This window comes from Microcaecilia unicolor, chromosome 1 (genome assembly GCF_901765095.1).
Source record: "Microcaecilia unicolor chromosome 1, aMicUni1.1, whole genome shotgun sequence".
Classification (NCBI taxonomy): Eukaryota; Metazoa; Chordata; class Amphibia; order Gymnophiona; family Siphonopidae; genus Microcaecilia; species Microcaecilia unicolor.
In genome coordinates, this window is record NC_044031.1 from 227555332 (window position 1) to 227578800 (window position 23469).

General features: G+C 44.9%; 1 protein-coding gene across 1 annotated transcript in view; it reads left to right on the plus strand.

The window, feature by feature from the left end:
• The first annotated feature begins 442 nt into the window (after positions 1 to 442).
• RPRD1A (regulation of nuclear pre-mRNA domain containing 1A) overlaps positions 443 to 23469 on the plus strand; it is a 308972-nt gene continuing 285945 nt past the window's right edge. The window contains 1 exon segment of the mRNA XM_030204599.1: positions 443 to 731. Within this exon segment, the coding sequence (XP_030060459.1) occupies positions 581 to 731 (151 nt within the window). The 5' untranslated portion in view covers positions 443 to 580.

A 23469-nucleotide genomic window follows, 5' to 3' on the forward strand; every position in this document is an offset into this window, starting at 1 on the left:
GAACGCCATCGAGGGCACGTGACTTGGGATAGTTAAATGGGACTCGTTAGTGACGAAATAGTACGTGATATCATCAGCAACCTTCTTTATGACGTTGGAGACGCTCAGAGGTGGAAGAAAATAAAGGCCCCGCTCTCGCAGTTTGCCCCCCCCCCCCCCCAAAAAAAATATATATATTTATATATATATATATATTCATGAAAGCATTGGTATCATAATGCCTGTGCTCATAAGCTCTCGTAACGCTTGGAATAACTATGTAAGAGTAAACGACGGCGATACACCCCCACTCCGATTCCCTGTAGCTGCAGCGCAGGAAAAGAGTACACAGGAGACAGTGGCGTCAGCTTCTGCGCGCGCCTCGCCGCTGTCAGCTGATTGGACTTTGCTGCTGACTATGCTAACCCCTCCCCCCACACGCATGCGCGCCTGAAGGAGCAGGAGCTGCTGGGTCAGGTGTTTGTTGGGACCGTTGCCGGTGTTGGTGGTGGTACTGGACTACTGGTAAGATAACGGCGGTAGAAGGTAGATATCAGCAACTGTCTGCGGTTAGTGCCAGTTTTCCGTTCCGGTGTCTGGGATGTCTGCCTTCTCCGAGGCGGCTCTGGAGAAGAAGCTCTCGGAGCTGAGCAACTCGCAGCAGAGCGTGCAGACGCTGTCCCTGTGGCTCATCCACCACCGCAAGCACTCGCGGGTCATCGTGGCCGTCTGGGAGCGGGAGCTGCGCAGAGGTAAGAGGCCTGCGGGCGATGGTGGTGTCGGGGGTTCGCTATGGGTGAAACGGAAGAGGCAGAGCCTGCTCTGTCGTCTTCTTGCTGCTGGGCTTGTTTTGGTTCTCCCCCCACCCCCTCCTCAGGTGGAACCAGTGTCGGATGGATCATACGAGGTAATTCTCGTCGTAAGGGTGTAGAGTTCTATCTTGGCCTTTGAAAATTCACCCGTGTAATCTGAGACCATGGGATAAGGTAAGGTATACGTTGTTTATATAGCTTTTTTTTCTTTCTTTTGAATTTCACTGCTTGGCTCCCGGATGACCAGTTATTCCCCGTTATTTATTTCATGAGTAAAGTGCGTAAAAGCAGGTGTTTTCCTGCATATGCTAATAGTAACAACGAACGGGAGCCGTGCACAGGCCATTATATTGACTTTTAACAAAAATTGTTTTCGTTTATAGGTTTTCGCCCGTTCCAGAACATTTTTCGTGGTTAACCCCCAGTGTTCAGCGTAAATTGGGGATTGCAGCGCAGGGCCTCTGCGTGTTGGCCATCATACGGAACCATGAATAAACATAGCAAGAGGAGACTTGCTCGGGGCACAGTTTATTTTTTAAATACACTGACGGCACAAGTTTTCATTAAAAAAAAAAATAAATGAAGTGTAGTGTTCGTGATGGATGAAAGGGAAAAGAGTGGGGTATGTCAGCTTTCGCATGTACTGTGTGCCTTGTAAAAAGTCTAAAGACCCTTGTATAGATTTATATTGTCTAAAATAAAAATGCCAAAATGCACAAACGCCTTAGGAAGAGATGCAAGTAAGCTGTTGAATTGTTAGATGAATACTGGAATAAAAATCAGTTACAAAAAATAAATCAGTCTTTATTGTCCGAGTCTAAACACCATTTGCCAAGGCCAATGAAAATTAGCCTTGTTTTCAAAAGCTGTCTTAAGAAGGGCCATAATAAGTTAGTCAACCAGTGTTCCAGTCGCTGTAACAACTGATTTGCATACTCCTGAATGAATAAACTTATAGAAAGTGAATTTGAAACTAAATAATGGAGCTGAAAATACTTTGAAAGTTATTAAAAGGTAGAGCTTGGAAAAATGTATAAGAAAATGTTTGTTCATTCAGGCACTGACAAGTTTACCATTGTAAACTGGAAACAAGTTGGCGCTATCAACACATTACCTTGATTAGTCTGGTCTTCCAAAATTGGTAGCCTTGAGTTAAAGGTTGCTTTGATGCCTGAGATTACTTTAACAAAATGTGTTTATTATCCAAGTATTAACATACAGTGCTGACAAAATAAACCCAGCGTGGTCTGTGTTTTGGCACCCAAGCCTTCATCAGATGTTATATACAACAAATAAAAATACAAAAAGACAAAAATAAAACTGATGTAACTAATATAAACATAACTATACTATACAACGTGGCAACTCAAAAACAATTTACCTTACAAGACAGTTCTTAAGATTAAAAAGATTATGCACAGAACCTGAAATTTTAATGTACAGTCCAAACTTGTGGGGAAAAGATTTCACCATAGTTGCCCTGTGCAGTGTGTAGAGAGAGGTTATTTGAGAGCTAAGACCCAGATATGAGAAGATTTATTAAAAACAGGTCAGAACAAAAAATCATTGCAGGATTTGGTCTGTACATTGAAGTTTTCATTTTTATCACGTGAGATTCAAAACATATTAAAGCATTGGTATATTTTGCAGTCACGTACATAGTAAACATAGTAGATGACGGCAGAAAAAGACCTGCATGGTCCATCCAGTCTGCCCAACAAGATAACTTATATGTGCTACTTTTTGTGTATACCCTACTTGATTTGTACCTGTGTTCTTCAGGCCACAGACTGTATAAGTTTGCCCCGTCTCCCAACCACCGACTCTGGCACAGACCGTATAAGTCTGCCCAGCACTATCCCTGCCTCCTACCACCGGCTCTGGCACAGACCGTATGTCTGCCCAGCACTATCCCTGCCTCCCACCACTGGCTCTGGCACAGAATGTATAAGTCTGCCCAGCACTATCCCTGCCTCCCAACCACCAGTCCCGCTTCCCACCACTGGCTCTGGCACAGACTGTATAAGTCTGCCCGGCACTATCCCCGCCTCCCAGCCACCAGCCCCCGTACATGCTTACTTCTGTAACTTAAACCTAAGAAAGCATTTCAGGCCTACCAGCCTTCATACAATACTGGTCATGGACCTTGTGGTTCAATAAAGTGTTCAATATGCATGTACTTCCACCTTTATCAATCCATTTCAGGCAAAGAATATAAGCTTAATTTTACCAGTAACTTGATTTTTGTAATTTATCATCACTAGCCGTTGAGCCCTTGAAAACGGGCTACTTTTGGAATGGGGGGGTTTCCGAGCCCCCCCCCCCCCCCCCGAGGTTGGCGCTGCCCCGCCTCCCCCGGAGTCGCCAGCGCCGCCCCTCCACCCGGCCCGAGCAGCACTGTAAACTTACATCAGCACGCAGCAGCAGGCACATCAGCAAAGCTGCCGTCAGGGCGGGCTTCCTTCTCTGCCTGTGTCCCGCCCTCGTGTGATGTAACGTCGGCGAGGGCGGGACAAAGGCAGAGAAGGAAGCCCGACGGCAGCTTTGCTGATGTGCCTGCTGCTGCGTGCTGATGTAAGTTCACAGTGCTCGGCCAGATGGAGGGGAGGGGGAGCGGTTCAGACGTCTGCAGCATGCCAGTAGAGACTTCCCTCTCTGTCCTGCCCCCATCATCACGTATTGACGCGGGGGCGGGGCAGAGAGGAAAGTCTCTACTGCGCATTTGCAAGTGAGTACGGTCATTCGCCGTTTATATGTTTGATATGGCCTTGTAGATTGCTTTACATAAGTAAAATTAAAAGAATGATTAGTACAAGAATCGTGAAACACAGAAGTTGCATTAATAGGCCAGTCATAGTGGCTCCATTAGTCGAGCATTGGATTGAAAAATGGCATAACATTGATCTTCAGTTCTTTGTCTTTAGATTATTTAAAACAAGTTTGGAGAGGTGGAGATCTCAATAAAACTTTATTATGTCTAGAACAGAGATTGATTTACGAGTTAGGTACTGTTATTTCCTTTAGGTTTAAATCAGGATGTTGAAATGGTCCATTTTTTATGAAATTATATTTATTGTAGTTTTTTCCTATATTGATGATGTGGCAAGTGGTTAATTTTCAATAAGATTATATTTTATAGTTTCATTTACATACTTTATTATGGACATGTCTGTGATGTAATTTTATTATTGTATTCCATTGTTCCTATGGTATGGTATTTTAGATTGTTTTCCATACATGTTTTTATCGGTACATATTTATTTAATGAAAGTATGGATTTTGTTTTATGGTTATTTTTTAAAATCATATTTATGAAGATGACATATTTTACCATTTCGATGTTTTCATTTACTTATTCTCCTCACTTTTTTGTTTCATATCTCACGTTCCGTGAGGGATTTCACCTCCTTTTTGTTTTTTCCTTCATTTACTTACCCCACAGCTTTACTGGTGTCATACGACTTATTCATCGTATGTGTTTTACTATTATCAATCTTTGTTTTTAAATAGTGTTTATTGGGAATATGCATTTTAGTCCCTATGCCCATTTATTTAATCCATATGCATGCAGTATTACATCTGTTCTTATTTAACAATTTTTTGGACATTAGGCTGTGTCGGCTTTGTAAACGGGTTTGTTTTGCTTAAGCACACATAATCTCACTTTTAACACTGCTTAAATAATTAGCATTTTATTTGTTGAGCACTTATTTATATCCTTTGCATTGTCCCTGATTCCTTGCCCTATTGGGGGTCCTGCGCTAAAGAGGCGGTTGACCTCCTTTTCTGAAAGGGGGTCATTGGGCATAATGTCCCCATCTACGTTTCTGGTGGCACTTTCTGGGGACTCCCTCTGGCCATCTCGCGTCTAGTGCCTTGGAGGCGCTGAACGTTGTGGATCCAGAAGTACAGGTTACGGCCAATCCTAAGATGACCAGCACTGGGAAGCCATCCAAGTCCTTCCCAGTCCACAAGGCCATCCAAGAGCTCAGTGGTTGAACCAAGGTGGCTAAGGCAATAGCTCACCTGTACCTGGTTGGTGCAGACCAGGAGGATACAATTTGCCCTTCCTGCGGTGGACTCTCTGGGGAAGGCAGTCACCAAGGAGACTACTCTGCCTGTGGAGGGCGGGTAGCGCTGAAATATATGCAAGATTGACATCTTGAAGTGCGCTTTTGAGGTTTCTGTGTTAACTCTCCAGTCCTCTACCTGTAACTCTTATGCTGCAAAGGTGTGCCTTAGCTCGCTTCAGCAGGCTTTGGAACAGGATCAGGATGTGGTTTATGCTCTGGGGTCTGTTGTGCCGCACATGGAATTAGGGCTGGCCTATTTGGCAGATTCCCTTTATGATCTGTTGTGTACTTCGGCCAAACAGATGGCTCTGGTGGTTTCTTCCCATTGTTAGTTGTGGCTTCATCACTGGGCGGCGGACATGGCGTCCAAGCAACATCTCACTAGGTTGCCCTTTTGAGGCAAGCTTCTCTTTGGGGAGGACCTGGAAAAGATTATGAAAGATTTGGGTGATTCTTAGTGACAACAGCTCCGCGAGGATAGACCCAGTCTGTGGCACGTTTGGGGGTGGCGAGGCCCCAGTTCAGGAGGCTTGCCAATACCTTCCAGGCCGGGCTTCAGCTTTCTTCTAGCACCCCAGATTTTAGCAGTGTTCTTCCATTCGTGGGGATAAACGACCTGCTGGTGGCCAACCACCCCTCCCAATGATGGGGCACCGGTCCTCTCTTTGTCCGGATGGGGGGTTGGCTCACTCTCTTTGACAAGCGGATCAAAATCACCTTGAACCAGTAAGTTCTGCTCATCAGAGACAGCTATAAATTGGAGTTTTCTTCTTCTGTAGGCGATGCCTTTTTTGGATTCCTGGTGCACCATGACTTCGAAGTGGGCAGCAGTCGAAGCCACATTGCAATCACTGCTGGATCTGGGAGCAGTGGTGCCGATGTCTCCTCACGAGATTCACACTGGCAGCTACTCCATTTATTTCATCATCCCTCGGAAGGTGGGGGGGGGGGGGGTCCTTTCGCCCCATCCTGTATCTCTGCAAGGTTAATCAACACCTGAGGGTCAGGCATTTTTGCATGGAGACCCTACGGTCCGTGGTGGCGGTTCAGCTAAGAGAATTTCTCATGGCATTGACTCTCAAGGAGACTTATTTGTATATCCCTATCTGGCCTCCTCATCTGCTTTTTCTGTGTTTTGCAATTCTAGGGAACCAATTTCAGTTTCAGGTCCTTCCCTTTGGTCTCTCTACTGCTCCCCATACCTTCTCCAAGGTTATAGTAGTGGTAGCAGTGTCCCTGCAGAGGGGAATTCATCTCTATACGGACGACTGGTTGATCCGGGCGGAGTTAGAACAAGAGAGTTGCCGGGCCACTGATCGGGTTTTTGGGATTGGTTTTTAACCTCTCCAAGAGGCTCGGGGTCTAGTTTTGCTGGAGGACAGACGTGTCAAGCTTCAAATTCAGGTCTCCAACTTGCTGCTTCTGCTGAATCCCTGGGCCTGGGACTATGTCCAGGTGTTGGGTTCCATGGCTGTGGCCTTAGAGGTGTTGATAGTCCCAGGACTATCGTTGATGCCTGCCATGCAGCTCAGTGTGAGGTGCAACATGGTCTGGTGGCTTCACGATCCCAATTTACAACAGGGGATGCCCTTGGCCTCTTGTAGGTCGTGGTGGTTACTGATGCCATCTTGACAGGCTGGGGAGCTCATTGTCTCCATCGTTATGCACAGGGATGCTGGACGGTGTTGGAGGCAGCTTGGCTATTCAACTGGCTGGAGCTGTGTTCAGTGGTGAATGCCTTCAGAGCCTTACAGGGTTTGCTGTTGGACAGAGCATCTGCGTTTTCTTGACACGATAGCGGTGGCTTACATCAATCGACAGGGCAGCACTCAAAGCCTGGCCCTTGCTGCCGAAGCATTGAGTCTTCTGGAGTGGTCGGAGACAAGGGCTCCATCTGCTAGACCCGGCAGAATGGGAGCTATTGCTGGTGGCATTTCTTCAGATTTGCTGGAAGTGGGGGACTCCAGGGTTGGATCTGATGGTGTCCCGAGCGAACACCAAGGTGGATAGGTTCTTCAGCAGACGGAGAGAGCCTGAGTCTGCAGGCCTGAATGCTTTGCTTCTACCCTGGCCTGAGTCTGAACTTCTTTACGTGTACTTTCTGTGTCCGTTGATAGGCCGAGTGTTGCACTGGATCGTGCGTCACCAGGAGGGGGGTCATCCTTGTGACCCTGGATTGTCCACGCCACACTTGGTCTGCCAATGGAAGCACCCTTTCGGCTTCCTCTCAGCCCTGAACTTCTGCACCAGGGTCCGGTTCTGATGGAGGATCCCTCCTGCTTTGGTCTTATGGCCTGGCCTTGAGAAGACGCGTTTGAGGAAGAAAGGCTACCTTGTTGCAAGCGCGGAAGTGTTCTACTTTGGCATATGCCTGAGTTTGGCAGACCTTTGTAGCATGGTGTTCTGCCGGGTCTTGGTCCTCTTGCACGTCTCTGTGGCTCAGCTGTTGGCATTTTTGCAAGACGGTTTGCAGAAAAGCGTAGCCTATGATTCTCTTAGAGTTCAGGTCGTGGCCCTGGCCTATTTCATGGGGCAGATGTCTCCCTAGCTTCTCATCTGGATTTATTTATTGTTGCATTTGTATCCCACATTTTCCCACCTATTTTCAGGCTCAATGTGGCTTACATAATGGCGATTGCCATTTCCGGATTGAGAAATACAAAATGGTTCTTAAGTGACAGAGTAGATTAAGCAATCAAGTGTAGCAAGTTTATTTCTGGCATGAGAAATATAGTGGTATTGCTATAGAGTTCATGAGTGACAGGGAAAGTTAAGCAATCAAGTGTAGAGAGTTCGTTATGTTATGTTGTGGGAAGGCTTGTGAAAATAAAGGGAAAGATAGATGGTGCAATGAACAGACAGATCCTGAAGGAAAACCTGTTTTAGGCTGCCTCAAACCAGAACTCAGGAAAAATTTCACCTTTTAGAAGAACAATACTACTACTTATCATTTCTATAGCGCTGCTAGACGTACACAGTGCTGTACACTTGAACATGAAGAGACAGTCCCTGCTCGACGGAGCTTACAATCTAATTAGGACAGACAAACAGGACAAACAAAAGATAAGGGAATATTAAAGTGAGGATGATAAAATAAGGGTGTGGTTCAGTTTTTGAGGGGTGCGCTTCACCTTCAGCCTCCTCTTTGGCAGCCATGTCCGACTTAGAATCTGAATTTAGTCCTTCAGGCTCTTTAGGGAGCTCCCTTTTGAGCCATTATGCAAAGCCTCTGTCAAGGACCTTACTTTCGAAGGCAGTGTTTTTGGTGGCCATGGCGTTGGCGCATAGAATCTCTGAGATCCAGGCGTTATCTTGTCTGGACCCTTTTCTGCAGTTCTTGGAGTCTGGAGTCACCTTACATACAGTTCCTTCTTTCTGCTTAAGGTGGTTTCGGCTTTTCATGTGAATCAGCCTCCTCTTCCATCTTTTCATAAAGAGGACTATCTGACAGAATTTGGAAACCTCTTGCTCCTGGATTTTCGGGTTGTTCTGCGTTATTTGTAGGTGTCTGAGTTCTGCCCATCAGATCACCTTTTTGTCCTCCTGTCAGGCCCATGGAGTGGTGAGGCGGTGTCTAAAGTGACTATGGATTAAAGATATCATCTCTTCCAGAGGGCTTGAGGGCCCATTCCACTAGGGCACAATCGTGTTGTGGGCAGAGACTTTCGTTCTGACTCTGGACGAGATCTGTAAAGCGGCTACTTGGGCCTCTGCATACCCTTTTGCGCTATTATAGAGTATATGTGGTGTTGAGGTCAGATGAATGTTTTGGTACGGCAGTTTTGGTGCGGGGGGGGGGGGGGGGGGGCGACAGCTTCCCACCTTATTTAGGGATTGTTTTGGCACATCCCACCATTTTCTGGATTCATCTGCTGCTGAGACTAAGGAAGGTAACATTCTTACCTGATAATTTTCTCGCAGCTGATGAATTCAGGATCCCTCCCTGCACCGCTAGGTTCTGCTGTGTGTGCGTTTCTAGGACCTTTTTTTTTTTGTTCTCTACTCCAGGTCCTTTTGAAGACATTGTCTCTAGCTCCACCTGCTGGTAGACTGACACAACCTCACCAGTGTCTGGATTCATCTGCTTCGAGTAAAGGAAAGAAAATGATCAGTTAACACACAATTTTACCTTATCACTTTTCTAGCCCCCCTCTCCCGTTTCCTAGGCCGCTCTAGCTCAGACACAACCCATTCACTTTTAAATGGTCTGTGTCAGCATTGCCGTGTGGCAGCTGCTAATGTGGCTTAGTAAACGGGGGTAAATATGGTCAAATACGTTTATTATTGAATGTATTTATTTTTTATCCTCGAGTCAAATTTTGTTCTAAATTGTCATTTTAATGTATTCATTATTCATGTAGATTAGATGTTTTTTTTTAATCCAAGTCACATATTAATGAATTTTTTTATTCTCAAGTTATTAATGAATATTGTTGTTGAATGTTGAACATTCCTTATTCTCTTGTCAGCTATTAAAGAATATTGTTAAGTTGCATATAATTATTTGTTTCTCTTTTTTACATTTATATCAGTTTGATTTTTGTCCTTTTATGTTTTATTAAGGACCCCTAATGAAGGCTTGGATTCTGAAACATGGCTCGTGTTGGGTTCATTTTGTCATCACCATTGTATGTTATACTTGGATAGTAAACACCTTCTATTGATCTCCTTGGTCATTGTGACAGGCATCTTCCACTCCTGTGCACTGTCTATCTGTGGACGGTTTTTGTTTCCTGTTTTGTTTCTGAGATTAGTTTAAAACAGTGATTCTCGATCTTTTTTCTCTTGTGACATACTTGACAATGTTCAAGTGTGTCACTGAACACTACAATTTGTAGCTGAATTAAAAAAAAAAATAAAGCCTAAATATTTCATTATTAAAAATGATATAAGGAAGTAAATCCATTTTAAGAATATTTTGTAACTTACTGAAAATAGTTATTACACTTTTTTTATTGCATACATTTTATCTTCACTTATTCCATCAGTGAGGAATCTAGAACTGATGTGCTACACACAGTGTTTTGATAGCATGCTATCAACATCAAGAAATCTAGGATGATTCCCCTCGCAGCTTGCAGTACAAAAAAATGTTTCAGATTCTTGTCATCTTAGTAGCAGCACCACAAAATACCTCCACTGCCAGATACGTTGTGATGTAACACAAAACCTTAAGTTACTCAGAAACTAGGTAGTAAACAGAAATGGCACTGATTACAGTCAGAGGTGCAAACAACCCTGCATTACTGAACCAGACTGACTGGTGACTGCAGCTGCAAGGGAGTGTGCAGAATGCAGAATTTGTAGGCCAGGCTGGTGACAAGTGTAGACAAGTGTAAGATGCAGTGGTATTGACTGCTGGAGGGGGAGATAAAGCAGACCTATAACATTTCCAGTTGGCACTAACAGCAGCAGTGATCACTGGGAGTAGTGGGGAAGGGACTGGTGATGAGGATTTCAAGTAACCGACTCCTTGGCTTTCTTGTCTGCCCAGCCTGCAGGTACACATGGGTGCTAAGGAATGCATGGGCTTGTCAGCCAAATATTTGATGACACATTGGTGACACTCCAATGCGTCCTGACACACTGGTTGAGGACTTTAGAAGTGTTTGGTTGAGACAGAGAAACGCTTGTTCAGCAATTCAGGCTTACACAACAAAACTGGTCTGAGTGGGAGGGTGTCAAGAAGAAGGCCCCTGCTCAAGAAAAGTCATGTGATACTGCATAGTGTTTGAAAAAAAATTTTCTGGTCTCCATTCTAAGCGATGTTTGTGGTATAAGGTAAACACAGCAAGTACTCTTGTTACCATCTCTATGGTAAAGCATGGTGGTGATATGTTGTAGGGTTGCTTTGTTGCAGGAGGGATAGGAGGCTTAGAAATGTGGATGGTGCAAAGTTCAGGCAAATCCTGGAGAAAAACCTATTCCATTGTGCCATAAGACTGGAGAGATTTTCATCTTTCATCAGGACAGTGATCCTAACCACAAAGCAAAAGCAGCAGTGGAGTGGCTCAACAAGAGCAAAGTGAAATGTTTTGGATTGGCCCAGTCAAAGCCCAGACCTGAATTAATAGAAAATGTGGCAAGACTGAAAGACTGCAACCTGTACAGGATCTCCCAGACAGCTTGAAAGTTGATGGAACGTTTGTGCAAAGAAGAATGAGGAAAGAGATGCACCATTTTGTGCAAAGTTCGTAGACACATCCTAAAGGATTCACACTCTTATTGCTGCAAAAGGTGCTTCCACCAAGTATTATTCAAGGGTTATGGTGACTTTAAGTCAAAATGTTTGGTTACTTATTCTAAAATTTTCTGATTATTTCTATAACTTCTTTTATGTTGGAAATGTAGATATGTTGTGTAGATCAGTGAAACAAATGCGAAAAATGTGCAAGGGAGCTGCTATCCCCGGTGCAGGGTTGTGTGATGGCTGGGATAGTGGTTAGAAAATTCTGAATATCGTGAATGCTAAGGTTCATTCATGGATGCCTTTTGTGTTCTTGGGCAAGTCACTTCACCCTTATTGTTTCAGGTACAAACTTAGATTGTAAGCCCTATGGGGAAAGAGATGTTTTTACCTGATTGTTTCTGATCTTTCCAATGCTAAAGTTACATAGTTTACATAAGACGCAGAAATTGGAAAATTTTAGGTGTTTTCTAGTGGCTCCTGATCACAAATCAGATATCTTGGGGCAGTCAGAATTTCAGGGTGTACTTTAAATAACTTTCAGGGAAATACGTATATAGGAATAACATTTAAGTACACCCTAAATTGTGTGGGGAAAAATACAATATATGTAAAATTTTATTGCTGTAGGACCAAGTGGTGCACAGTGTATGCATATATAATGGCAAGGATAAGGAGTTTGGCATTTATGTGTAGGGCTGCAGGGTTTATACATACTCAGTAGGTGTGTCCAGCTGCTTCATGGGTTTAGAGGTACAGTATGTGAAGGTTCAGGCATGAAGGACATACTTCTCTAACTCAGTGTTCTCCCTCTTCAGCCTTGCTACTTCCCCCCTGTCCCAATAGCACTCAACCTTCCAGCCAACAGCAATTTAAGAAAAAAAACCTTTCTCACCACTCCAAGCTATCCACCAGTTGGTCTCTGCACCCCAAAGTTCCTGCGTACCACAGATCTATTGTTTCTCAGTTTTATCCATTTCTAGGATCCTGTCACTAGGAAGGATCAGCTGAGTTGGCTAGAGACTGAATTGGCATGGTCCACTCAAATGGCCTGCAGTGGTGCTATCCCCTCCTGGCTTTAGAGTGGAACATGTTGCTTCAGTCTCTGGCTCCTTAACAGTGGACTGCATCTGGTGTCGTCTCTCTCCCCCCCCCCCCCCCCCCAATGATTGTGCATTAAGAGTGGTCTTAACTGGGTGCAGGCTGGGTCATGCTGTGCATATACACGGGTACAGCTGCTTTCTTCTAGCTGCATGCAGGGGCTATTTTAAATGCATGTCAATTTCCAGGCGTTTGTTGTAATCATTTCTGGCAAGGTCTTGCAGTTAAGTGACTGGTGGCATCTACAGATGTACTTGATGCCTTTTGCCAGTGACTTCAACATGAGCTGTCCAAAGGACAGATAACTGGGGTCTAAATATTGTTTGCAAGAGGAAATACAAGGGATTTTTAAGATAAATATACTTCTCTGAGGACAGGCAGGCTATTCTCAAATTGGGTAATGCGGTCCCGTGTTGCCCAGTCCATAGCTTATGACAAGCTTACCAGAGCTCTGTGAAGCATGAGAGCCTTCCCGCCCACCGCAAGAACTCGGTTATCACAGTTTTCTACTGTGGTGAGGAGAAGCTGCGTCTGTGGTTTCTCCACTCCTGGTCTGGAAGAGCTGCTTTTTTTTTTTTTTTTTTTGCCTTTTGCGGGGTTTTTCTTTTGCTGTTTTTCATGGTGCCTGTTCTCAGGTCTCTGTTCCCCTTTTCCCTACTCTTAGTTCCTTTTTTTGCCCAGTTTTAGGTTTTCTTTCTTTCTTTTTTGTGTCTTAGGCCAAATTTTTGGCCTGATTCTTCCTTTGCCTTTTTTTCTGGTGCCTTGTCCCTTTTTTCAGTCACCATCGCGTCTTGATTTGTCTGCGGAAGTATTTCCGTCCACATCCACTAAAGTTCCCAGTGTCTTTAAGCGCTGTACCCGGTGCAGTCGGGCCATCTCTATTAAAGACACCCTTTCTTGGTGTGTTTAGGGCCTGACCATAGCCCTGCTAACAGTATCCTTTGTCTTCAGATGAATACGGTGTCCAGAGAGGCTCAACACAAGCAGGTACTTGCAGAGGAACTCTCCACCCTTCTGAAGGCCAGTGCGGTTGAGCCTGTTCCACCAGGGGAAGAAGGGCAGGAATTCTATTCCAGGTACTTCCTCATTCAAATGATGGGGGATGCGTCCCATCCTAGACCTAAGGGCCCTGAACAAATTCCTGGTCAAGAAAAGTTAGGATGGTTTCCCTGGGCACCTTTCTTCCCATGGTTCAGAAACATGATTGGCTGTTCTCTCTGGACTTAAAGGATACATATATACATAACCCGATACTTCCAGCCCACTGGAAGTATCTTGGTTTTGGTTGGCAACACACCACTTCCAGTTCACGTGTTGCCTTTTTTGCAAGTGTCAGCACCCAGGGTCTTATCAAATGCCTAACAATTGTTGCATCGTCACTACGCAGGCTGAGGATGCATGTGTTCCCTTGCCTCGACGATTGGCTGGTGAAGAGCACATCGGAGGATGGTGCTCGTGAGTCCATGCGGAGGACTATTCGGGTTTTAGAGCTATTAGGGTTCAGCTACCTCGTCTCATCTTCACCTTCCCAGCAATTGGAATTCATTGGAGCTCAGCTTGATATGCAGAAGGTTCAAGCTTTTCTCTCAGAACCGAGAGAGGATGCTCTAGTTTCTCTTCTCGGGTTCGAACCTCAGCAGGTCATGGCTCGGCAGATGTTAATGCTGTTAGGCCAGGTGGCTTCCACAGTTTGACCCCCATGACACACCTTCAAATGAGATCAGCTCTAGCCTCCCAGTGGTGCCAAGCTACAGGAGAGATGATGTCATCCAAGTATCTCCAGAGCTTGTTCATTCTGATGGACCATTCAATCCATTTTGACTCCGGGACTCCCATTCCAAATTCTTCAGCCTCAAAAGGTTCTGATGACGGATACATCTCTTCTAGGTTGGGGAGCTCATGTGGATGGGCTTTTACACTCAAGGAGCCTGGTTCATCCAGGAAACAGGTCTTCAGATCAACCTTCTGGAGCTCCGGGCGACCTGGAACACTAAAGGCTTTCAGAGAGAGGCTGTGTCACCAAATTGTGCTCAGTCAAACAGACAACCAGGTTGTGATGTATTACACCAACAAGCAGGGGGGCACTGGATCACACCCTCTGTGTCAGTGCCATCAGGATGTGGCGCTGGGCTCGCTGACATGGCATGTTCCTTCGGGCCACTTATCTGGAGGGCAAAAATAACAGTCTGGCCGAGAGGCTGAGCAGGGTTATGAATCCGCACGAATGGTTTCTCAGCATGTGCATTGCCCGCAAGATCTTCCGAGCATGGGGCACCCTCTCAGTGGATCTTTTTGCCACTGAACTGAATTACAAAGTCCCTCAGTTCTGTTCCAGACCTCAGGCTTACGACAGACTAGCATTGGATGCCTTCCTTCTGCATTGGAGGATGGGTGTTCTCTATGCTTATCCTGTCGTTCTTGTGGGGAATATATTGCTGAAATTCAGGCAAGACCACAGGACCATGATCTTGATCGCCCCTTACTGGCCATGGCAACTTGGTTCCCTCCTCTTTTGGCGTTATTCTTCGAAGAACACAGAGATCACAGTGTTTTCCGATCCTCATCACGCAGAACAAGGGATCGCTTCTGCATCCCATCCTTCAGTCTCTGGCCCTCACAGCCTGGATGTTGAGAGCCTAGAATTTGCTTCCTTAGGTCTGTCATAGGTTGTCACCCAGGTATTGCTAGCTTCCAGGAAAGATTCCACTAAGAAGTGTTATTCTTTCAAATGGCGGACTCTTGCCATTTGTTGTGAGGGCAAGGCCCTAGATCCTGTTCCCTGTCCTACAGCTACTTGAATACCTTCTACACCTCTCTGGTTTCAAGACACAACGTAAGTGCTTGTCACCATGTAGCATGTAAGCCCATCGCTGGACAGCCTCTAGTTTGCTTCATGAGAGGTTTGCTTTTGTCAAGCATCTGCCTGTGTCATGGGACCTTAATGTTGTCCTCACCCAACTGATGAAAGCTTCTTTTGAGCCTTTTGAATTCCTGCCATCGGAAGTACTTGACCTGGAAGATCGTTTCCTTGGTGGCTGTTACTTCAGCTTATAGTGCAAATGAGCTTCAGGTTCTAGTAGTGGATGCACCTTATACTGTTCCATCACAACAGAGCAGTCCTCTGCACGCACCCTAAGTTCCTGCCTTAGGTCTTGTCGGAGTTCCATCTGAACCAGTCGATTGTCTTGCCAGCATTCTTTTCCTGATCTCCTGCCCATCCTTGCGAGAGCACCTTGCACATCTTGGACTGCAAGCAAGCATTGACCTATTATGTGGAGTGGACAAGGCCCCACAGACAGTCCGCCCAACTTTTGTTTACTTTGATCCCAACAGGATGGGGGTTGCCTTCAGGAAACGCAGAATCTCTGGCTGGCAAATTGTATTTTTTTCACTTATGCCTAGACTGGACTGACACTGGAGGGTCATGTCAGGGCTTACAACGTCAAGATCCATGGCTGCATTGGTAGCCTGCTTGCGATCAGCCTCCATTGGAGAAATTTGTAAGGCTGCGACATGGTCCTCAGTCCACACATTCACATTTCATTACTTCCTTGAGCAGGATACCCGATGTGATAGTTCAGGCAGACAGTTGCAGAATCTGTTGGGGTCTAGAATCCAACTCCACCCCCTCAGGCCCGTTTCATTCTGTTCTAGACTGCACTGTCACTCAATTTGTGTATAGTTTCAGGTTAATCTTGGTTATGTCCTTGCTTTTCTAAGGCCCAGATGTCCATTGTTGTTTTTGGTGAGCCTGGATGCTAGGGATTCCCCAGTGTTGAGAATTAATGGGCTGCTTGTCCTAGGAGAAAGCGAATATACTTACCTGTAGCAGATATTCTCTGAAGATAGCAGGCCTTATATGCTGACAAACCCTCCCACCTCCCCTTGGAGTTGTCTCCTATTTTTTCCTTTTTTAAATGCCGTAGTATTTAACTGGTAACCGTGCTCTCACAATGGGTGGGAAGGCAGTTGTGCATTTGCGGTGGGTCGTGTGTCATGCTCCACATAGCTCTGTAAAATTTGTTATAAGCTCTGGACTGGGCAACGTGGTACTGCGTTACCCAGTTGTGAGAATATAAGGCATGCTGTCCTCGGAATACCTGCTACAGGTAAGTATCTTCGCTATACTTTGAAGGGTGTTCCACATTTGCATGTGAAAATTGAGAATTTGAAAATGTAGTCTGTACTTACCTAATCTTATTGCTGGCTCTGATTATATGTCTCAAAAGGTATATTCTTGAGATTCTGAGGTTACTGGCTATGTGAGTTCTGGGTCTCAAGAATTACCTCCCTTTTAGAGGAAAATGGCTGAGGGCTAGCAGTCTGGTCTGTCCCTGGATAGTCACATGGTTGGTTTCCTAGAGAGGGCAGATTCTTATGTTTGTTAGGACCTCTGCAACTATTTTGAGTCATTGTTTTCACATGTGGTTAGGAGCACAGAAGGAAAGGAAGCAATTTTTGCTTGGCCTTTTAGTTGGGGGCTACTCTTATACTGTGCTATCAGTGAAATGCATTGCTAAGATCAGAGTGTGCAGTACATCTTCATTGATCACTCCTAACTTTGGACTTCCTTGACAAATATAATAGCTGTCGTTTTCTCTTCTGTGAAGTCCACTGCTAACCCTGGCTCACAGTAATAAATTAAGCTATGTGCACCTAGCCAACTTAATTTTTCCTTTATTTGCACTCCATTGTTGAAGTTCTCCATAATGGTGGTCTAATACAGGGTATGTTGTATGTGTTCAAGGGCAGCACTTACCAATCTTCTATGACCATGATCCCATTCATGTGGCCTGAATTTGAAGGCTAATGTGTTTCGTGATGACAATCTCTGAATGCTGCAACGTTTTGGTGAGATTGTCCTGTGATTTGATAGCTGTTTCCTGAACATCCCGTATACTCTCCATAGGTACCATACCAAGACCAACTATCATATAGTCTTGTGATCCCTAATACAAGCAGTTTTCCTGCCGAAACACAGTCCCATTTTGGGTCTTTTCTTTGGTGCCTAATAAAGACTTCAGTTTGGAATTCTTCTGTCTTGAGTGCTGTGTGTCTTCCTCTACTCCCCTTTAGTTCTTCAAGGTTGTGAACTCAAACATAGGTTTCCTGACCATATTTGGGAAGCCTCAATGTATTTTTTGCTGTTTAACTTGTTTTTCTATTTGTTTTCTTGAGTAGTGTCCTTGATTTGTGCATGTTAAAGAGTTTTTGGATTATATATTTAATTTGACTAAAAAATAAAACCTTTCACATTTGTAAACCTCATGAGACCAGTGGCGGTGCACTTTCTCGTGGTCTTCCTGTTGGAAGTATTTGAGAAACCTGAAATGAGGATGCTGAAGGCAATGGGTCAACCAACATTCTCATTGCACTCAGTGCTTTGTGGCACTGAAGGCCTGCAAGTGATGTGTTCAAAAGCAGTGCACTGGCAAATCTGGTTGGAAGTATTTGTATCTAGGAAAGGTGCTACTGATGTCGACTTGTATACTTTCTGCCATGTGAAAAGGTGTACTAAGAGGATTTTCCCAAAATATTTGGGGGAAAGGGGAGAGAGGAGGTAGTGAGATAAACATACCCTGTATTAATTATGTGGCCTCTGTAATAGCTTCTGGGTAATTAGTTAACTTCCCTGCTGATTTGTAAACTTAGCAAGTTTTCAGTGCTCTGATCTATTCCATTAGCCCTTCTGTCTGCCTATATTATTGTTTTTCCCTTTTGCTGGTGTGCTATTTAGCCTGATCCTACTGCTTTATGCTGCTTGAAATGTTTGGTTTTCAATTTATTTTCCTTTCTTTACTGTTCCTTTTTTCACAATGTTTTGTATAACAAATATAATTCAAAATGCATGAAAGTTTATAGAACACCACTGATCTATGGAGCCTACTTCGCACTGTAAAGGTGAAAACTGTTATAAAAATATTCAAAATAAGAACCAAAATGTTGATTGCATAAGTCTTAATACTTGATACTTTGTGGAAGCCCCTTTGTCAACAGCAACAACCACAAGTTTTTTTTTTTTTTTTTTTAGGATGTGTCTAGCACCATTGCACAATGGTGTTTGTCTTTGCCAGTTGAACTTAGCAGAACAACTCTTTCAGTTTCCTGGAAGGCATCTGTAGATTAGGCCATGTCTTGCCACAGGTATTCAGGTCTGAACTTTGGGCCTCTCAACCAGAACTGTGGAATTGGATTCAGAGTCAGAAGCAATTTTGGTGGAGTTGGAGTCTGTTGGTAAAAATGTGTACTGACTCCATTTTCAAAATTAAAAAAAATATATATGGTTAATGTATCACTTTATACTTAGAGTTGGAGTCTGACAGTAGAAAAATAGTCGTTGAAGATCTGGTGTACTGACTCCACAGCCCTGTTCTCATTCACTTTTGAGGAACTACTCCATGGTTAACGCTACTATGAGCTTATTTTTGTCCTCTCGAAGAGTGAATCTTCTGCCCAACCAGTTTTCCTCCAGGTCCATTTTTCCCTCCTTGGTCTTCATAGGCCTCTCTGCCCCTACTGCTGTAAAGCATCCATCCCCACAGTGTAAAGTAGCCTCATGCATGCTTTCTCTGAGGACAAGCAGGCCATTAGTATTCTCGCATCTGGGTGATGTCATCTGATGCGAGAATACTAATGGCCTGCGGACGTTGCCTAGTGCATACTGCAAGTAGAAAATTGTAGCAGTGTCCCACCGTGCGAGTGCAGGTTCCTCAGTCTGTTCTCCCCCCTCCCCATCCCCCCCCCCACGTGGAGCTGAGAGGTCATGTCTTCATGGTCTTTCTTTAGCGCATCTTAGACATTTTTCCAGTGCCTTTCCGTGCGGGTTTTCCTCCATTTCATTTTTTTTCATATTTTTTATTTTCAATATCTTCCCCTTTATTAGGTTTTTTGACTCACTTGTTTTTGTCTTTTTTTGTGACTCTTTAGGCCCTTTATGGGTCTGAGCACTGACCTTGATTTGAGCCTTGCCCTTTTTTAATGCTTGAAATTGAATTTAATTTACCTGAGAAGCATCTGCACTGAGAGGATAACTCCCCCTCTTTGGTGCAGTTGCCAGTAGGCCAGTCTCCTAGCAGCCAGTTTCTGGCTTCCGGTTTGATACCAGCCTAAGAAAGATCTTTGGCCATTTCCGAATTAGTTCCACAGCTTTTGCTGATGCCTGCCGTCGGTGAGCATTATGCTTCAGATGTTTCAGTTGAGTGCTGCTCATGCATCAAGGGCACTCGCGCCAGCTGCGGCTCAGCCTCAACTCCTTCCTGAGGCTTCTAGTCTGCCCATGGAGCGATCTTAGATGCCGGCACCTAGACTAGTGTCAATGTTGACATCGACCCATGTGGTGCTGCTGTGAGAGTAGGGTTGTACCTCTGTGCCGTTTGGGGTGTGGACATGGTTCCACTGAGTTGAGGCAGGCACAGACTCTGCTCATTGGAGAATTACGAGCAATCGGAATTGACTTATGATCGTGGTCAGAACCCCTCTCAAACTTACCTTTTTCTTGGGGGTCATCTTCTTAGCTGGCTTCTGTTTCTTTTGTCTGTCCTTTCTGAGCTAGCTCTCTCTATGCTGGCAGCTTCCAGCAGCATGACTTTAATTGTTTCACTTTACTACAGCTGTGTGTGTGGACTGAGTTAGCTCTACCTCTCTTTGGGGTGTACTGGCTTCAAGAGCTTCATGGTGCTGCATTGGTGTGGGTTGGGCCTCTCTGGGTTTCAGTGTGCTGTCTGCCTGGGTCTAGGGAGTGTGACATCATCAGGGAGGGCCTTGATAAGGAAGTGGTGTTCTTCCCTTCAGGGCCTTTGCAGCGTTTGCTTTTGGCTACTTGCTTTAGGTCCAGGTTAGTGTTAGTGCAGTGTGCACTTGTGACTGTGTGTTTAGCTTTTCTGCTTTTCCCTTGTGGTTCCCCTGCTTTTCCCTCTTGGTGCTTTGGAAGCATTGCTGTGTGTAGGGTTTTGGAAGCTCTGTTGCTGATTGAAGTACTTCAGGGTTTGGTGGTGTTAGGAACACTGCAGATTTTGCTGTTAGAAGTACTTCTGGTGTTTGTGCTATTAGGAGCATTGCAGTCGTTGCTGTTTGTGATTGGTGCTTTGGAAGCACTTTTGGCTTACGTGTTTAGCTTCCCTGTTTTTCCCTTGTGGCTCCCCTGTCTTCCCTTTTAATGCTAGGAGCTCTTCTGGTTGTTTGGTGCGTGGGGGCACCTTAGTTAGTTTAGAGTTGTTGAGCTGCTGTAGCTTGGTGTTTTGGAAGCACCTTTATTAGCTTATGTGTTTAGTTTCCCTGCCTTTCCCTTGTAACTCCCCTGCTTTTCCTTTTGCTGCTGTGAGAAGCACTCCTGTTAGGTCAGTGCCTAGGGGCACTCCTGTTAGTATAGGGCTTAGGAAGTCCTTTTGTTAGTTTTTTGTGAGGAACACTTCTGTTGGTTTAGGGCTTGGGAGCACTTAGGTCAGTTTAGGATTTAGGAGTACTTCTGTTTCCAGTCCTGGTCCCTGTGTCATCCAGTAAGTCCTGCCGGCCACTCGAACCCAGGGGCTCAACCCTTGGGGGGCAGTGGCTAAGTGCATGTGAAGCTGTACGGACCAGTCCTGTGTCCTCCAGTCCTGTGTCCTCCAGTCCTGTGTGTTCCAGTCCTGTGTCCTCCAGTCCGGGTGGTTCCAGTCCTGTGTCCTCCAGTCGGGGGGATTCCAGTCCAGTGTTCCAGTCCTGTGTCCTCCAGTCCGGGGGATTCCAGTCCGTGTGTTCCGGCTCGCTGGGCGGTGCCTGCAGTCCCTGCCGGTGCCGGTGTGCTTGCCCAGCGTTGGTTGGTGGGTTTTGCCTGCTGCTGTCGCTCTTCGTCAGCAGCCCAAGGGCTCATGTTTGCTCCAGAGCCCGGCCCCGTGGGCTCTGAACCTGAGAACCTGACATGACTGCTCATGGGAGTTGGACGAAGATCCACATTACTTCTCGGAGGATTCCTCTACATCTCAAGAGATGTGTAAATCTCCACCTGAGAGTGTCTTATTCACAGGTTTTTGTGAAGGAGATGGCTTCGGCCATCCCATTTAAGTTAGAGACAGAGGAAGAGCCTAGGGCAGATATGCTATCTGTCCTGAACTATGAATCTCCTCCTAAGGAAGGAGGTCACACTTCCGTTGCATCCTTAAAGATGTACTGATGAAGATTTGTGAATCTCCCTTCTCGGTGCAGGTTGTACCAAAGAAGGTGGATGCTCAGTATTGTATCCAAAAGGCTCCCGGATTCGAGAGGGCGCAATTGCCTCACCACACTCTGGTCATTAAATCTGCTCTCAAACGAGCCAGAAGTTCCAGGACTCATGCCTTGGATCCTCTAGGTAGAGAAACTCGGACTCTGGATTTGTTTAGGAGAAAGGTTTATCAAGCCTTGATGCTTGTTAACCACATCCGAACCTATACTTTGAAGTCATTGGTGCATTGTATGCTCAGTCTCGTGGACTCGTTCCCTCAGGAGCAGGCCGCAGAAATTCACAAGTTGGCCATCAAATAGCTGGAGTGCAGGAAATATCTGGTCGGGGCACTTACACGTTTGATATTGTGCCCAGTCTCTCTGCTATGGGTGTGGGGATGCACAGACTTACTGTCTTGGCTGAGTGTGTCGAACCTGGAGCCAGTGCTTCAAGAGAGGTTAGTGAATGTACCATGCTGGAGAGAGAATCTCTTGGGGGACAAGGTGGAAGAGGTTGCAGACCTCATCAAGAAACATACTAACAGTATTCAATCCTCTCTGCATCCTGCAGCTTCATTCTCCTACTAGGAGGTTTTTAACTGGGCCTAGGCGGCAAACTGTTACAAGGTGGAGATTTCTGCTTTCCTTCTCTACCCAGTAGTCCCAGCTCCAACGCTTTGTCCATGTCCGTTCCGTCCACAGAAGACCCAGCTGGCTCCCCAGTCAAAGCAAGGGATGAGCTTTTGACTGGCTCCAGGTGAGCATTGCTGCCATCCAAGTAACTGTCCCAGACTGCCTACTGGTGGTGGGGGGGGGGGGGGGGGGGGGGGTGAATTTTTACCAACAAAAGGTGACTGCTTTATAACCACCAACTGGCAGGTTCTTCAAATAGTCTTCTTGGTTACACACTTCATTGGCATCAGAAACCTCCACATTACCTATTGAGAGCGTCTTACATCAGCTCTCGGCACAAGCAGATACTTGTAGAGGAGATCTCCATGCTTCTACAGGCCTATGCTTTCAAACTCATGTCATCTGGGGAAGAGGAGAATAGATTCACAGGGTGATTTCGTTCCATCCTAGACCTAATTGCCCTGAACAAATTCCTTGCCAAAGAAAAGTTCAGAATGATTTCTCTGGGCACCCTTCTTCCCATTATTGAGGAACAAGATCGACAGTGCTCTCTGAACTTAAGGAGGATTATATGCATGTTTTGATACTTCCCAGCCACAGAGGGTGTCTCAGATTTCTTTACTTTATTTCTTATGGATCACAACATACCCAACAGAGTTAAGTGTGATTTAAGTAGCAAAATGGCTAGGCATACTAGGAATTACAATTTGAAAGACAATAAAAAAAAGGAAAAATACCTCCTCTTCAGATGTTGCCTAAAACATCTCTTGAACAAATAATCGATTTTCAATGCTTTAGGATGCATCTTATAACAAGAAATAGCTCTTATTTGGATTGGTACGACATGCCACCATTTAGCTGACAAGTATGGTAATGCAGCAGTGTGTAATATCTTATGTCTAACCCCTCTTGAAGAAGGGAATATCAGATCCAAGTAATTTCCTACTAACCTGTTCCTAAAATTAGGAAGTCAAATCCAGCTAATCGGATACTCTATACCATGCAATAACAAGTAAACCAAAAATTCTCCTTTATTCAACCAGAAGCCAGTGTAACTCAAAATACAGAGGAGTAAGTCTTTCAAACTTAGATGTAGATAAAATGAATCTAGCTACTACTTTTGCAGCCTCTTCTTTACCACAGTGCTGCAACCTATATATAAAACATTGCAATAATCTGAGATAAAACCAAATATCCAGTGTACCTGAATGTAACTCGCCTTGAGCTTCTACTGAAAAAGGTGTGAGCAAAATCTAAATAAATAAATACATTGCACCAACAATCTAAAATTACCCTTATTAAAACGATGAATTTGAATTGGCTCAACTTTTTTTTTTAGTACACCAAATATCCTATTAATCCCTTTTCCAAGGACAGATGTTTATCCATCAAAATGCCCAGTATTTTCAATTCAAATTCTGTTTTTAAAGGGATAACATCTAATTTCAACTGTAATTCAGAGATATCAATATAAGGTACTGTAATAACTAAAAATGCCTTATCTGTG